General features: G+C 49.2%; 1 protein-coding gene across 1 annotated transcript in view; it reads left to right on the forward strand.

Moving 5' to 3' along the window:
- Positions 1-1,311: 1,311 nt before the first annotated feature.
- Positions 1,312-16,302, forward strand: part of ADAMTS7 (ADAM metallopeptidase with thrombospondin type 1 motif 7) — a 122,450-nt gene continuing 107,459 nt past the window's right edge. The window contains 1 exon segment of the mRNA XM_029066529.2: positions 1,312-1,661. Within this exon segment, the coding sequence (XP_028922362.2) occupies positions 1,320-1,661 (342 nt within the window). The 5' untranslated portion in view covers positions 1,312-1,319.

Genomic DNA, 16,302 nt, shown 5'->3' on the forward strand with positions numbered 1-16,302 from the left:
TTAGCCAGAGCACAAGCCACATCGCTGCTTAGTCTGGAATCATTTTCGTTCCGCTTGTGACCGTCTGATTGTGGAGAAGTTGTTGTGCAGAGAGAGAAAGAGAGATAGAGAGAGAGATCATAGGCTTGAGGGTCAGGATACCAGAGTTCTCACCGAGGCTCTGCCAAATCCCTGCTGTGTGACCTTAGGCAGGTCACTTAATTCCTCAGGGCCTCTGTTTCCTCATCTGTAAAATGGGCCCAAAGTATCCTTTCCCCCTCCTCTTAGACTGGGAGACCCAATGAATTAATGGAGCTTGTTGAGCGCTTACTGGGAGCAGAGCACTATACTAAACGCTTGGGTGAGTACGAGAAGCAGCGTGGCTCAATGGAAAGAGCACGGGCTTGGGAGTCAGAGGTAACAGGTTCGAACCCCGGCTCTGCTACTTCTCAGCTGTGTGACTGTGGGCAAGTCCCTTCACTTCTCAGTGCCTCAGTTCCCTCATCTGTAAAATGAGGATAAAGATTGCGAGCCTCACATGGGACAACTGAGTACCCTGTATCTCCCTCAGCGCTTAGAACAGTGCTCTGCACATAGTAAGCGCTTAACAAATACTAACATTACTATTACAATACAAGAGAGTTGATGGACCCATTCCCTGCCCACAGTGAGCTTAGAGTCTAGAGGATGAGGTTACAGTCTAGAGGGACTGTGGGAAAGGGCTGGCAGCCGGCGTCATTGCACTGTGTCTACCCCAGTGGGTGGTACAGATTAAGTGGTATGGGAAGCAGCATGACCTCCTGGATACAGCACGGGCCTGGGAGTCAGAAGGACCTGGGTTCTAATCCCAGCTCCGCTACTTGTCAACTGTGTGACCTTGGGCAAGTCACTTCATTTCTCTATGCCTCAGTTACATCATCTGTAAAATGGGGATTAATGCTGTGAGCCCCATGTGGGACATGGACTGTGTCCAACCTGATTAATTTGTATCTACCCCAGCACCTAGAACAGTGCTTGGCACATAGTAAGCACTTAACAAATACCATAGCTGTTATTCTAGTCCTGGCTCTGCCACCTGTCTGAGTCACTTCACTTCCCTGGGCCTCAATTCCCTCATCTGTAAAATGGGGATTAAGACTGTGAGCCCTATGTGGGACAGGGACTGTGTCCAACCTGATTATCTTATATCTTTTCTAGTGCTTAGAACAGTGCTTGATACGTAGCAAGCGCTTAACAAACACCATCATTATTATTACTATTATCAATAATAACAAGTACTTAACGAATACCACAATTATTTTGATTATCACTCCTGCTCCTTCCCAGAGCTCCCCCGGCAAATGCCTCCAGGATTTGACATCGTGCACCCCGTCCAAGTAGACGCCGGCGGCTCGTTTGTGTCCTACGACTTGTCTCCTCGCGTGTTGCACAAAAGGGACCTCTCGTCAAGGACCAGCTCCCCATCCTATTACGAGCTGCATTACAGAGGACAGGACCTGCGGTTCAACCTGAGCGTCAACCAGGGGCTCCTCGCCCCGGGCTTCGTCAGGGAGCGGCGACACGGAGGCCTCGCCCGGACCAGGATCCAGGCCTCCCCCCGTGGCGCCTGCCATCTCCTCGGAGAAGTGCGGACCCAGCAGCGGCGAGGTGGCTTAGCCGCCATCAGCACCTGCAGCGGCTTGGTGAGTTGTTCTCCTGAACCCCCGGGGCCACGCTGTAGCCGGCTGATATCGAGCCCGGCATCGGCACGTTCTGGGATGCGACTGGTACCCGGTCTTCCTCTCCGTTAGACCGAGAAGCAGCGTGGCCTAGTGGTTGGCGCTCGGACCTGGGAGTCAGCTGGACCTGAGTTCTAATTCGGGCTCTGCCACATGTCTCCCGGGTGGCCTTGGACAAGTCACTTCACTTCTGTGTCCTTCAGACCCCTCATCTATAAAATGAGGATTAAGACCGTGAGCCCCATGTGGGACAAGGTTCTGTGTCCAACCCCATTTGCTTGTATCTTCCCCCAGCGCTTAGGACAGTGCCTGACACGTAATAAACGCTTAGCAGATTCTATAAAAAAACAAAACAATAAAAAGTGTGAGCCCCATGTGGGACAGGGCCTGTGTCTGATCTGATTGTAAGGTATCTGCCCCAGTGCTTAGCATAGGCTCTGGCACATAATAAGCAACTAACAAATACCACTATCATCATTATTATTATTGCTATTTCAGAATTTATTTGTAATTTAACTTTTTATATTTGTATTAATATCTGTCTCCCCCTCTAGACTGTAAGCTCATTGTGGGTAAAGAATGTGTCTGTTAGTTCAGTGCGCTGCACACTGCTCGACAAATACAGTTGACTGACTAGAGGGAGCTTCTTGGGAGAGTGATGTGACACTAAGGGTCATCAAAGAAGACTGTGGAATTTCCTTCTTCGGAGCTAAACTCTGACTAAGAATTTCTCAGCTGTAGTATTGAGTGCCCATTTGGTATGATGCAGTGTACTTGGTGCTTAGGACACACAGAATAAAAAATGACATATTCCTTATATCCTAACAGAGTAGATAAGGGTAAAATATGGATAACTCAAGTGAGCGAAATAAATAATTGAGTAGTAGTAGTAATATTAAGCATTGTCTGTAGAGCACTCTACTAAGCGCCCGGAAAGAATACCCAGGTGGGAATTAGGTCGGTCCCTGTCCCTTGAGGGGAGTACTGGTGAATGAATACTGAAACAGGTTTCTCAGGGAGGTTGTATATTCTCCAACCTTGGTACTCTCTAAGAAATGAATAGACAATTACTCCTTTGTGCTGAATTATGAGAGGTTCATTTGCAGGGAGGCAGGAGGCTGGATCAGATGACCTCCCAAAGGCCTTTCCAGCTCTAGGATTCTGTTTAGGTAAAGATTTACTCGGTGGCAGGGGAGTAGATTAGGTGTACTTATCAGTCGACCAGTCATGTCATTTATTAAGGGCTTACTTGGCGTGAAACACTGCATCAAGCCCAGGGAAAAGCCCACAGACATTAATTCAGACACCATTCCTGACCCCCAGCATGGTCTAGTGGATTCAGAGTCAGGACACCTGGGTTTTATTCTCAGCCCTAACACTTGTTTGCTGTGTGTGACTTTGGCCAACTCACTGAGAGTCCATTTCCTCATCTGCAAAATGAGATGAAATGCCTGTTCTCCCTCCCCAGTAGATGGTGAGCCCCATGTGGGACATGACATATAAGCCTGATTATCCTGTAAGTACCCCAGTGCTTAGCCTAGTGCTTGACATATAGTAATCGCTTAACAAATACCTCAGCTATTACTATTATTATTTTTATTAGGGAACTCCAAGTCAAAGGAGGAGGCAGACAGACTCACAGGGAAAAGAATGAGAGGACAAATCCAACTATCGAGAAACAACAGCATTGAAAATAACCCGTGCATTTCTTAGCTCCACAGCCTTCTCGGCGTTTCTGCCTGGGTTGCCCTCTCCAGACGGTCACAATCTTTTTGCCTTTACGATCGATCAATCAATCAGTCAATCGATGGTATTCATTGAGTGCTTTATGTGTGCAGAGCTCTGTACCAAGTTGTACAATACAACAGGCTTAATAATAACAATAATAATAATTGTGGTATTAAACGCTTACTATGTACCAGGCACTGTACTAAGTGCAGAGGTAGTTACAAGTTTAGCAGGTTGGACACAGTCCCTATCCCATGTGGGGCTCACGGTCTCAATCCCCATTTTACAGATGAGGTAACTGAGGCAGTGACTTGCCCGAAGTCACACAGCTGACAAGTGGTAGAGTCGGGATTAGAACCCACGACCTCTGCCTCCCAAGCCCGTGCTCTTTCCACTAAGCCACGCCGCTTCTCTAAGTGAAGTAAATTGACTAAGGTCACACAGCAGACAAGTGTCCGAGCCAGGATTAGAACTGATGAACTTCTGACCCCCAGGGCCAGGCTCCCATGCTGCTTCTGTCTGTTCCCTGACCACAGGAGACTTACAGTCTAGACATTAAATTAGATTACAGGTAGGGAGAATGGCAGAGTGTAAGATTTTGTATATGATACTGCTTGGGGTTTCTGTCCCAGGACAGGGAGTTGGAGACTGGAGGCTACCCCAGGGGTGGGAGGGAGCAAAAGGGCCTTAGCTTCCTCCTCATGCCTGCCGAGAGTCAGGTGGGTGGCTTCTCTGCTGCTTTGACCTCGGTCACCCAGAATTTTTGGATTTTCTCCAAGAATTCAGGTGTCTCTTACTCTCTTGGTCCTAGAGTCTAGGTTGTGAGGCGATGTGCAGTCTGGATTCATGTAAGGAGAAGCTGATTGTGTAAACGGACCAAGGATTTCCTGCTGATCCAGATTTATCCAGATGCACTTTCTCATTTTCAATGATGCTCAGTTAACATTACCGAGGCCCAGCATTACCGAGGTGTAGAATTTGCAGTGAAGGGAAACCCCTGCAGCTTTTGAGGGACTCGAGATGCATTGCATGTCTTATGGGGTTCTCGTTTTAGTGTCCCTCTCGGGTCAAGAAGGGACAGATATTACAATATCTTGCTTATTGCACAGGCGGTGGAACTGAGGCACACGGTGACTGATTAGCCCAAGGTCACACAACAAGTCAACCGTTACAGTTAGCTCCCCTTTCTCTAAAGTACGGAGTGATTCCCAGACCCTCCTAGTAGAGAAAATTCCTTTTCCCTGCTCACGGCAGTCAAGGTGAACTCATCTATACCCCAGACTAGCAACCTGGGATTCTCAAATCAACATTGTGCTCGTTGATGAGGGTGTGTGAGTTGGCAAATGTTTGAGAGAGAGAAGACTATTTTTACTTTCTTCTAGTATTACAAAAATCATCCTGTAGAATCAGTTCCTAAAAACAATATTGGTTCACATATTTTTAAAAATATACTCCCCTTATTTTAGATGGCTCTTCTAACATTCCCTGTCAAATTTCCCCTGCCTCAATCTCTTAAAAGGGGAGGAAGTGAAAGCACAAAAATTTGAGACTCAGCGGCTTTGGGAGAAAAGTCAATCAAAATGATGAAAAATCCTGGGAAACACCTTTATCGTGAAATGTTGAGCTGAGCAGTATTGACCTTCTGGAATTCCGATTACTTACATATCTCTTCGAGTCAGATGTTGTCGCTACTCAGGAGTTGGGGTGAGGGCTGGGGTGAGGTGTTGCTTCTAGTCTTTAGAATGAGTGACTCACTATGTGGACCAGGCCTAGACCGACGGAGTCGTGGCTTGAGGTGAATCTGTGTGGCCCAGAGGAAAGAAAGGGTGTGGGGATGAGAATCAAGAGACCTGGGTTCTAGTCCCAGCTCTGCCACTGTCCAGCCGTCTGACCTTGGGCAAGTCCCTTAACCGCTCTGGGCATCCTCTTCCTTCTCTATAAAACGGGGATTGTTCTCATGGGGCATGGGGACCAAGCCTGATGACCTAACGTCTGTCTTCTCGTCTAGACTGTAAGCTCATTATGGGCAGGGAATGTGACTGTTCTATTGTTCTATTGTACTCTCTCAAGGGCTTAGTGTAGAGCTCTGCACACAGTGAGTGCTCAATAAATACGATTGACTGCCTTACTGATTTGTAACCTCCCTCCACCAGCATTCAGCCCAGTGCTTGGCACAGAGTAAATGCTTCTCCGATGCCTGTTGGAAACTCTAGGATGAGGCAGGCGGGTCTTAACTTTTGGAACCTGCTCACGAGCCCAGCACTTTTTCCCCATGAGGATCTTTCAGTGGTGGTCCTCAGGACTAATTACCTCCACCTCAGCCAAAATGAAGGATAGTAACAGCGACTCTACAGTCCGAGCTTGATCGTAATAATAATATCATTCACTAGGTAATAATAATAATATGCGGACCAGCCTGCCATTTAGGAAGATGGGCTGTGTCATTTGGAAGCACAGTGGGGTTGCAGCCATCTGGTCTCACATTGGAGACTTAATGTAACATCGAGGTGGTTCTATATTGTTGAGAAGGTTTGCCTCGGCTGTTACGGTTTTTCTTTTTTGTGGCTTCATTTGAACTAAGTGCTTTAAAGAAAACCACTCCCTCTAGATTTCCCAGCATGAGTTTGGTTCCTTTCCCCTTCTCAGGCCTGGCCTGGGCCTGTGGCCCCCGGGCAAGCTGGTAGCCAGGTAGCTTTGTTGGGCCCTCTCCCTGCATCGAGGGTGCCATCACGAAGCCTTGGTTTGGGCCGGAGCTGAGCCCGGTTAAAATAGGGAGCTTTGGGGTGCCTCTAGGCTTTCGTTGGAGATGCTTTCAGTTAGATTACCTCATCAATCAATCAATCAGTGGTATTTATTTAGCACTTACTATATGCAGAGCGCTGCTCTAAGCACTTGAGAGAGTACAACACAACAGAATTAGGCAGATTCTCTGCCCAGGATGAGCTTGCTTCATGTCAGTCAATCGGTATTTAATAATAATAATAATAATAGTGATATTTAAGTGCTTACCATGTACTGTGCTAAGCACTCGGGTGGATACAGGCAAATTGGTTTCAATACAGTCTCTATCCCAAAGGGGGCTCACAGTCTTAATCCCCATTTTAGAGATGAGGTAACTGAGGCATAGAGAATTTAAGATCACACAGCAGACAAGTGGCAAAGCTGGGGTTAGAACCCAACTCCTCCTGACTCCCAGGCCAGTACTCTATCCACAAGGCCATGCTGCTTCTAGTAGTGAGGGTTTACTCTGGCAGAGCACCTTGGAGAGAATGATAAAGTAGACAAGATCCCTGTCCTCAAGGAGCTTACAGACTAGCGGGGGAAACAGACAATAAAATTCTTCATAAGACTTAGCCATAGTAGAGGGAATCAAGTTTGGTTGGAACCATCAGTGGTACTTGCTGAGCACTTACTGTGTGCAGAGCACTGTTCAAAGCACTTGGGAGAGTACAGTATAATAGAGTTGGTGGACAGGATCCCTGTCCTCAACGAATCCTCTGTGATTCGGTTTCTTCAACTATAACATGGGGATTAAAACCTACTCCCTCCTATTTAGACTGGGAAACCGACGCAGGACATGGACTGTAACCAACCTAATTCACTTTTATCTACCCCAGTGCTTAGAACAGTTTTTGATGCATAGTGAGCACTTAACAGATACCGTTTTTTTAAAAAAATGATAGTCCTCAGGGCAGAGTTCAGGAGTGATTGTCCCCGGGAAATGTTTGCTGTGGCCGTGAGAGCTGTGGTAATCCTCTTTCTTTGCAGCTTCAAGTGGGAGGCTAATGAGAAGAAGAGAGGAGGGGGAGGAATCAATGTACATAACTGCTGTGGAGCTGAGGGTAGGGTAAATTTCAAGTGCCCAAAGGGTACAGATGAAGAAGGGAAAGGGAGTTGGAGAAAAGAGGGCTTATTTGAGGAAAGGAGGGAAGGGAAAGAAAGAGAGGGGAAGGAAGGGAGAGGATTCATTCATTCAGTCATATTTACTGAGCACTTACCATGTTCAGATCACTGTACCAAGAGCTTGGGAGAGTATGATATAACAGCAAACAGACACATTCTTGCCCATGATGAGCTTACAAGGAGGGAGAGGAAGAGAAGGGAAGAGAGGAGGATGGGGGAAGGAAGGGAGGAGGAGAGGTGGAGGAAGGAAGAGGAAGGGAGGAAGAGGGAAAAGGAGAGGGGGAGGAAGGGAGGAAGAGATGGGAAGGAAGAGAGAGGAGGGAGCGAGAGGGAGAAAAGGAGAAGAATTCATTCATTCATTCATTCAATAGTATTTATTGAGCGCTTACTATGTGCAGAGCACTGTACTAAGCGCTTGGGATGAACAAGTCGGCAACAGATAGATACGGTCCCTGCCGTTTGACGGGCTTACGGTCTAATCGGGGGAGACGGACAGACGAGAACAATGGCAATAAATAGAGTCGAGGGGAAGAACATCTCGTAAAAACAATGGCAACTAAATAGAATCGAGGCGATGTACATTTCATTAACAAAATAAATAGGGTAACGAAAAATATATACAGTTGAGCGGACGAGTACAGTGCTGTGGGGATGGGAAGGGAGAGGTGGAGGAGCAGAGGGAAAAGGGGAAAAAGAGGGTTAAACTGCGGAGAGGTAAAGGGGGGATGGCAGAGGGAGTAGAGGGAGAAGAGGAGCTCAGTCTGGGAACGCCTCTCGGAGGAGGTGAGTTTTAAGTAGGGTTTCGAAGAGGGAAAGAGAATCAGTTTGGCAGAGGTGAGGAGGGAGGGCGTTCCGGGACCGCGGGAGGACGTGACCCGGGGGTCGACGGCGGGATGGGCGAGACCGAGGGACGGTGAGGAGGTGGGCGGCGGAGGAGCGGAGCGTGCGGGGTGGGTGGTAGAAAGAGAGAAGGGAGGAGAGGTAGGAAGGGGCAAGGTGATGGAGAGCCTCGAAGCCTAGAGTGAGGAGTTTTTGTTTGGAGCGGAGGTCGATAGGCAACCACTGGAGTTGTTTAAGAAGGGGAGTGACAGGCCCAGATCGTTTCTGCAGGAAGATGAGCCGGGCAGCGCAGTGAAGAATAGACTGGAGCTGGGCGAGAGAGGAGGAAGGGAGGTCAGAGAGAAGGCCGACACAGTAGTCTAGCCGGGATATAAAGAGAGCCCGTAACAGTAAGGTAGCCGTTTGGGTGGAGAGGAAAGGGTGGATCTTGGCGATATTGTAGAGGTGAAACCGGCAGGTCTCGGTAATGGATAGGATGTGTGGGGTGAACGAGAGAGACGAGTCAAGGATGACACCGAGATCGCGGGCCCGAGAGACGGGAAGGATGGTCGTGCCATCGACGGTGATAGAGAAGTCTGGGAGAGGACCGGGTTCGGGAGGGAAGATGAGGAGCTCAGTCTCGCTCATGTCAAGTTTTAGGTGGCGGGCCGACATCCAGGTGGAGACGTCCCGGAGGCGGGAGGAGATGCGAGCCCGAAGGGAGGGGGAGAGGACGGGGCGGAGATGTAGATCTGCGTGTCATCCGCGTAGAGATGGTAGTCAAAGCCGTGAGAGCGAATGAGTTCACCGAGGGAGTGAGTGTAAATGGAGAACAGAAGAGGGCCGAGAACTGACCCTTGAGGAACTCCGACAGTTAAAGGATGGGAGGGGGAGGAGGCTCCGGCGAAGGAGACCGAGAAGGACCGGCCAGAGAGGTGAGAGGAGAACCGGGAGAGGACGGAGTCCGTGAAGCCGAGGTGAGATAAGGTATGGAGGAGGAGGGGATGGTCGACGGTGTCAAAGGCAGCAGAGAGGTCAAGGAGGATCAGAATGGAGTAGGAGCCATCGGATTTGGCAAGAAGGAGGTCACGGGTGACCTTAGAGAGAGCAGTCTCGGTAGAGCGGAGGGGACGGAAGCCAGATCGGAGGGGGTCTAGGAGAGAATGGGAGTTAAGGAATTCTAAGCATCGATTGTAGACGATTCGTTCTAGGATTTTGGAAAGGAAGGGTAGTAGGGAGATAGGGTGATAACTGGAGGGGGAAGTGGGGTCAAGAGCGGGTTTTTTTAGGATGGGGGAGACGTGGGCATGTTTGAAGGCAGAGGGGAAGGAGCCCTTGGAGATTGAGTGGTTAAAAATAGAAGTTAAGGAAGGTAGGAGGGCAGGGGCGATGGTTTTAATAAGGTGAGAGGGAATGGGGTCCGAGGCGCAGGTGGAGGGGGTGGCACTTGCGAGGAGGGAGGAGATCTCCTCTGAGGATACTGCAGGGAAGGATGGGAAAGTAGGGGAGGGGGTCGGTGGGGGGGAGGGGAGAGGCGGAGGGGTGACTTTGGGGAGCTCAGACCTGATCGTGTTGATTTTCATGAGGAAATAGGTGGCCAGATCATTGGGGGTGAGAGATGGGGGAGGGGGAGAAACAGGGGGCCTAAGGAGAGAGTTAAAGGTCCGGAACAATCGGCGGGGGTGACGGGCATGGGTGTCGATGAGGGAGGAGAAGAAGCTTTGCCTGGCGGGAGGAAGGGATGAGGAGAAGGGGAGGAAGAGAGGGGACGGGAGGAGAAGAGAGGGAGAAAGGAAGGGAGGAGGAGAGGGGGAGGAAGAAAGAAAGAGGAAGAGAGGGGAAAGAAAGAAGTGATGGGGAGGAAGGAAGGGAGAAAAAAAGAAAGGGGAAGGGAGGAGAAGAGAGGGGGAGGAGGAAGGAAGGGAGAGGATGAGAGGGGAAGGGAGAAGGAGAAGAGTCCACAGAAATCTCTAAAGGCAGCCGGCACCAGCAAGAGTGAATGAGGAAGGAAAGATTCTGGGCAGAGTTCCCAAGAAGGGAATGGGTGCTTGGGGTGGGCAAGAGCGAGGCAGGGAGGGAGAAAGGAAGGTCACTCATCTTATTTGAGGGGAACTAGGAACTAGTTGTTTGAGAGAAATCCTGCTGGGGGTGAGAGGAGGGCGGGGGAGAGAGGAGGGGAGGGGAAGAGAAAAGAAAATATTTTTTCTGAATTGTGAAGTGACCGGTCCTGTTCCCATGATTCAGATGACTCTGCTTCCTCTTCTACCTCAGCAGAGTAATAGCCTTGGGAGAGCCTCTCTAACTCTGGGGAAAGGCAGCCACACTGACAGAAACACAAGGATGCCACAGACTTCTAGGAGACTAGAGGGGTACAAGTGTCGGGGAGGAGAGTTGAGGGCTTGTAATAGTGTCATCCCGGGTGGGTGATCTGGGGCTCCTGCCAGCTCACCACCCCGGGTTTCTGGCCTGGACAGACCAGAAGGGGTTAGGTAGGGTGGAGTTGCCCACGGCATCGATGTGGTCCATCGGCCTTGCTGCCGGGCAGCCGTGCCCGGAGGAGAGCTGTGACTGGAGGTAAAAGTAACGATTCCCTTATAGCAGTGGCTGCTCAGATTCCTCTCTCTGTCTCGAAGGGGCATGGGTGGAGGGGAGAGAATCAGCATGGGTGCTGTTTGGTCTCTTTTGGGACCAGGGGCCCTTGGTTAAGACAGCCTTTCTGGGAAAAAGATAATAATCCTGATCCGGGGAAGAACTTTGTGGCCTGCCATATCCTGGGGTGCCCACTGGGGATCCAACTCCCACTCCAGGGGAGAAATTCCAGACACAAAGTCAGGGTTGCTCCGGACAAGGAGAGGATCAGGGCTGGAAATGAAAAAGAAAATTTAACTGGAACACTGATGCTACCATTTTTCCTCGCCCCCCCACCACTCTGGGGAACGGTGACCATAATAATAATAATTGTGGTATTTGTTAAGCACTTCCTATGCGTCAGGCACCGTACTAAGCGCTGGGGCGGATACAAGCAAATTGTGTTGGACACAGTCCTTGTCCCACATAGGGCTCACAGTCCCAATCCCCATTTGACAGATGAGGTAACCGAGGCCAAGAGAAGTGAAGTGCTTTGCCCAAGGTCATACAGCAGACAAGTGGCAGAGCTGGGATTAGAACCCATGACCCTCTGACTCCCAGACCTGAGCTCTATCCACTGTGCCAATCTACTTCTCTTATGATGGGGGCACATAAGCTTGGCACCTCCCCCTGGTGCCACCCATTCTGGCCATTCTGGACCTTTTTCTTACTGCAGACCGAGTCCCGGCTGGTTCCAGCTTGCTGCCAAGAGGGGATCAATCTAAGTGGGCTTCATTTTAGGAAGTTGGCATCTTCCTTAATCTCAGTTCTCTCTTGGAAAGGGAACGATCCTCCCTCCCAGTATGGGCTCAGAGTACCAGGAATCCTGGGCCCTCCTGAGGGGCTTGGGGGGCTGGACCGCCTCGGGATGGGAAGCCAGTGGTGCGATCTATAGGGGGCTGGTGACAGGTGGGTGTTTGAAAGTGCCCGCCCTTCAGCCCTCCTGGGGAAGAAGGGCTTGTGTGAACAGGGACCTAGGAGAGGAATGATTTCATTCTCGCCAGTGAAATACTCACTTTGGCCCTGGAGCGACTGGTTTAATAAATAACTCTAGGGATGGCTAAGTAAGTTATTATCCTTAGAATGGCCTCAAGCTCAGCTTCTCTCCACAGCTGGATTTCTCCCTCGTTTGGTGGGACTGGAAAGGCGACTTCTATGAGGAATAATAACTATTAATAACCACCCAGCTCTCCTCAGGGGAATGGAAATAATAAACAAACTAATACTGGGAAAATCCCTTTCAATCACTTAGCAAGAAAATGCAAGAAATCATCTGATGGGAGAAGAGAGAAATGGAAACATAAAAGACAATGCAGTTTTTTGTTTGATCTGAAGAAAAAGATGATTTTTCCCGGCTGCTTAAGAAATTCATCCCTTTTACCATGATTTTCTGTAACTGAGTTAATTCCATATTCAAACTCAGAGGCTTCTACAGTCCCTCCAAGGGGAGTTAAATACAGTGAATCGCAGATCAAACTTTAAGACAAGTTAGAAGATTTTCCTGTCCTGCTCCCATTCTGTTTCTTGAACTCTTGACAATGAAGAGGTGGAAAGAGTTGCAGTCTGGAAAAGTAGGCAGATTCCTTGAAATGGTCCTCACTTTTCACTACTCAGATCTCTGGAGTAACCAGCAGGTCTGATTTAGAGGAATAATCCTGTCCCCTGTGCCAGTATCAGGCATAGTGGAACTGCATGGCCTGTAGTGGAGAGAGCATGGGCCTGGGAGTCAGAAGGTTATTCCAGTGCTTAGGAGAGTGTTTGGCACTTAGTAAGCACTTAACAAATACCATTATTATTATTATTAAGGTTATACGTTCTAATCCCGGCCCCACCCTTTTCTGCAGCGTCACTTCACTTCTCTATGCCTCTGTTCCCTCATCTGTAAAATGGGCAAGACTGTGAGCTCCATGTAGGGCAGGGACTGTGTCCACCCCTATTTGCTTGTATGTACCCCAGCACTTAGTATAGTGCCTAGCACATAGTAAGAGCTTAACAAATACCATAATTATTATTATTAATTACGATCATACAGCTCTAAACTGAGCACTTGGGAGAGTACAATATAAAAATAAACATAGTCCATGTCCCACATGAGGCTCACAGTCCCAGTCCCCATTTCACACCTTTAAAAAGCTTATGCTTGAAAGAAATACTGCTTTCTTGGTGGTAGTGCCCCATGCTGATGCTGATCTGTCTTGACCACTGATGGCCTGATTCCAGGAGATAGAAGCAGAACTAGAACCCAGCTCTCCCAATTCCCAGAGCTGGACTCTTTCCCCTGGACCAACAACAGGGATGGAAAGTAAAATCTCTGAGGAATCGGGTTACTTAAAGTGGGGAATAGAAGGCAGAGGAATTATTTGCCAACCAGCCTAGAAAAAGGCTCTGAAACAAAATGCTGACCAGCTCAGCCTCTGCTGAAGACAGATAAGAGCATAGTGGTTTGAACTGCAGCAAGAGGGATTGAGGTTAGATCTAAGGAAGGTTGGGGCATTGGGATTCCCCACACCATCTCTGTAGGTCTCTAAAAGCAGGAGACCCGCTCATCTGCTGTGATAGTTTGGGTGAGGTCCTTCATCAATCAATGAGTCATATTTCTTGAGCGCTTACTGTGTGCAGAACTCTGTACTAAGCACTTGGGAGAGGGTATAACAGAATTGGTAGACACATTCCCTGTCCCCTTCGAATTTATAGTTTAAAAGAGTATGTGAGAGCTTGACTCTTTTAAGAAATCATATCCTGTGCTAATTTCCGTTGTATTGTAATCTCCCAAGTGCTTAGTACAGTGCTCTGCGCACAATAAGTACTTAATAAAAATACCACTGATTGAAAATATTCCTTCAGCGAAGTGGTTAAATGTCTGCACCCACGGTTCTGCTGACACCCATTCCAAAAACTCCCCCGAAAGGCCCTCGCTGGCCTATACAAATTAGTTCTTTGTTAGAAAGTGGGGAAGCTCCCCACTGAAAATAGGGCCTACTTCAGGGGGAGAGTGGGTGAAGCTGCCTCTGCGGGGGCACCGTCGGAGAAGGGGCCGGTCGGGGGGCAGCATGAAAAATGGAAAAGCCCCCAGACTCTGCCCGAACCCTGTCTGAACAGGGAGCCAGGAGGAAAACAGTCCTAGAGCAAGGTCGGGGAATCAAGGGTCCTCCCTTCCCTCAACCCCCGAGGAGAAACCTGGCAGGTTTGGAGATTTAAGCGGTCTTCTGGATGACATCATTATGTTTTGCTGTTTGGGTGCATCGGAAAGAAATGATGTCATAAGGAATGCGGGGGCGGAGGGATTTTTCTTGGCCTCAGGGTAGCCAGATGACTGAAGCCGCCCCGCCGCAAGATTATGTTAAGCCACTTCGGATGATTGGGGGCATGCGTGTGGTTAACTCACTTTGAAGAGGCAGTGTAGACTTGGCCTTTGTGTTGCCGAAGGGAATTTGTGCGGGAGGGGCGAGGAAGAGATGTGGGATTGAGCTGGGGAAGAGGAGCCGAGCTAAGGGGGAAGCCCAGAGAACCTGCTGACCATTTGAAAATGCAGTAAATGATGTCAGGCTCTTCTCCCCCACCGCTATCCCAAGGAACCAGGTCCAGCGTCCACCTGGATTGCGGATCTCGAGGACCCTCTAGGGCAGAGGGGGCATCCCAAAACTCTCAGGACTGAGTGGTTTGTGAAGCAGGATGGAGGGGGGAATTCTGCTTCTGAAACTATGCCCTGGGAAGAAAAGGAGATTCTAGTCACCGGGCTGGATGGAGCCAGGGTTAATTCTCCACCCATCGGCGGGCGGAATGTCAAAGGAGGAAAATTGTACGCCCAGAGCATAATTAGTAGAGCCGAGAACGAGGGGGTTTCATGGAGCTGGGCGCCAGGGAGACAATCCCCTCTTCTTCTCCTGGACCAGATTTCTGACTCCATTAGGATCCCACGTAGCCAGCCCGAGGGCGGCACCGGGAAAGGGGGCGTGAGGAAGGGGGAGGGGGAGTCCAGCTCCGTAACAAAGGGACCAGCCCTGCCCTTTGACACGGTGCCGCTGCCCACTCTCAGTCCATCTGAAAACCCCTTCTTTCCTTCCGGCCCCGGGCGCTGAGTCAGATATTTTGAATGTGGCACTCTGGACCGAACTTATGTAGGCAGAGCCCAGCTGGGAGATTTGCAGTTATCTAGGGAGTTCGGGCAAACACAATTTTGATGTATTTTTTTTTTTTACACTAAGGAGCCCTTTCGGGAAAGGAAAGCAATTCTCGCTCCCCAACACGGCTCGGCCAAAGTTTTCCGAACATTTCCCCAAACAGTGTCCTGAGATATCCAGATGATCAAGGCCACAGTGTATCCAAAGTCTTATTGAAGGCAATCTCCTCCAAGAGGCCTTCTCTAAGCCCCCCTTTCTTCTTCTCCCACCCTCTTCTACATCTCCCTGACTTGCCCGATTTATTAATTCCCCTTCCAAGCCCCACAGCACTTATGTACCTATCTGTAACTTCTGTATTTATATTAATGGCTGTCTCCTCCAGACTGTAAGCTCACTGTGGGCAGGGAATGTGTCTGTTTATTGTATATTGCACTCACCCAAGTGCTTAGTATAGTGCTGTACACACAATAAACATGATTGAATGAATGAATGAATGCATAGTTGAGGGCTTGAGTAATCAATCCATCAGTGATATTTATTTAGCATTTTCCTTGTGCAGAGCCCTGAACTAGGCATTCGGGAGACTACAATAGAAAAAGTAAGCACAGTCCTTGCCCTCAAGAACCACAGTCTTGCCATCTTTAGGCTTTCTAATTGCTATCTTTGATCTCAAGGAGCTTACACTCTAGGGGGTAGATGCATTCCATATGGCATCATCTCTTTCCGATGCGCCCAAGCAGCGTAATGTAATGATGTCATTCAGAAGTCCGCTCAAATCTCTGAACCTAATGTGTTTCTTCTGGAGTGGGGAGGACCCTTGCGCTTACTGATTGCAACGACAGGCATTGAGTAGACTTGGCTCAACTCCTCGGAGGGAGATGACACAGTCTTTGCTGGTAGTTGCCGACCGCTAGGGCCTCCCGCTCTCCCCTGAAATCTGGACTGGGGTTCCAGCCTTCTCACTGGGCTTCAACCATCAAGCAGTGGCAGGGAGAATGATGGGAGGACCCCAGGCCTTTTTTTTTTAATGGTATTTTTTAAGCGCTTACTATATGCCAGGCACTGTACTAAGAGCTGGGGTAGATTCAAGTTCACCAGGTTGGACGCAGTCCCTGTCGCATACAGGGCTCACAGTCTAAGTAGGAGGGAGAAGAGGTATTGAATCTCAATTTTACAGTCGGGGAACTTGAGGCACAGATAAGTTAAATGACTTGCCCAGGATCACGCAGCAGGCAAATGGCAGAGCTGGGATTAGAACCTAAGTCTTCTGACTTCCAGGCCACACTACTCTCTTTTGATTTGCTAGACATCAGTCCCTTGCTGGACACCTTGAAACCAGAAAGTGGGTGGGGATAGAGGTGGTGGGGGCGTGGGAGGAGAGGAGAGGACAGGGAAAAATGGTAAAA

This window comes from Ornithorhynchus anatinus, chromosome 5 (assembly GCF_004115215.2).
Source record: "Ornithorhynchus anatinus isolate Pmale09 chromosome 5, mOrnAna1.pri.v4, whole genome shotgun sequence".
Lineage (NCBI taxonomy): Eukaryota > Metazoa > Chordata > Mammalia > Monotremata > Ornithorhynchidae > Ornithorhynchus > Ornithorhynchus anatinus.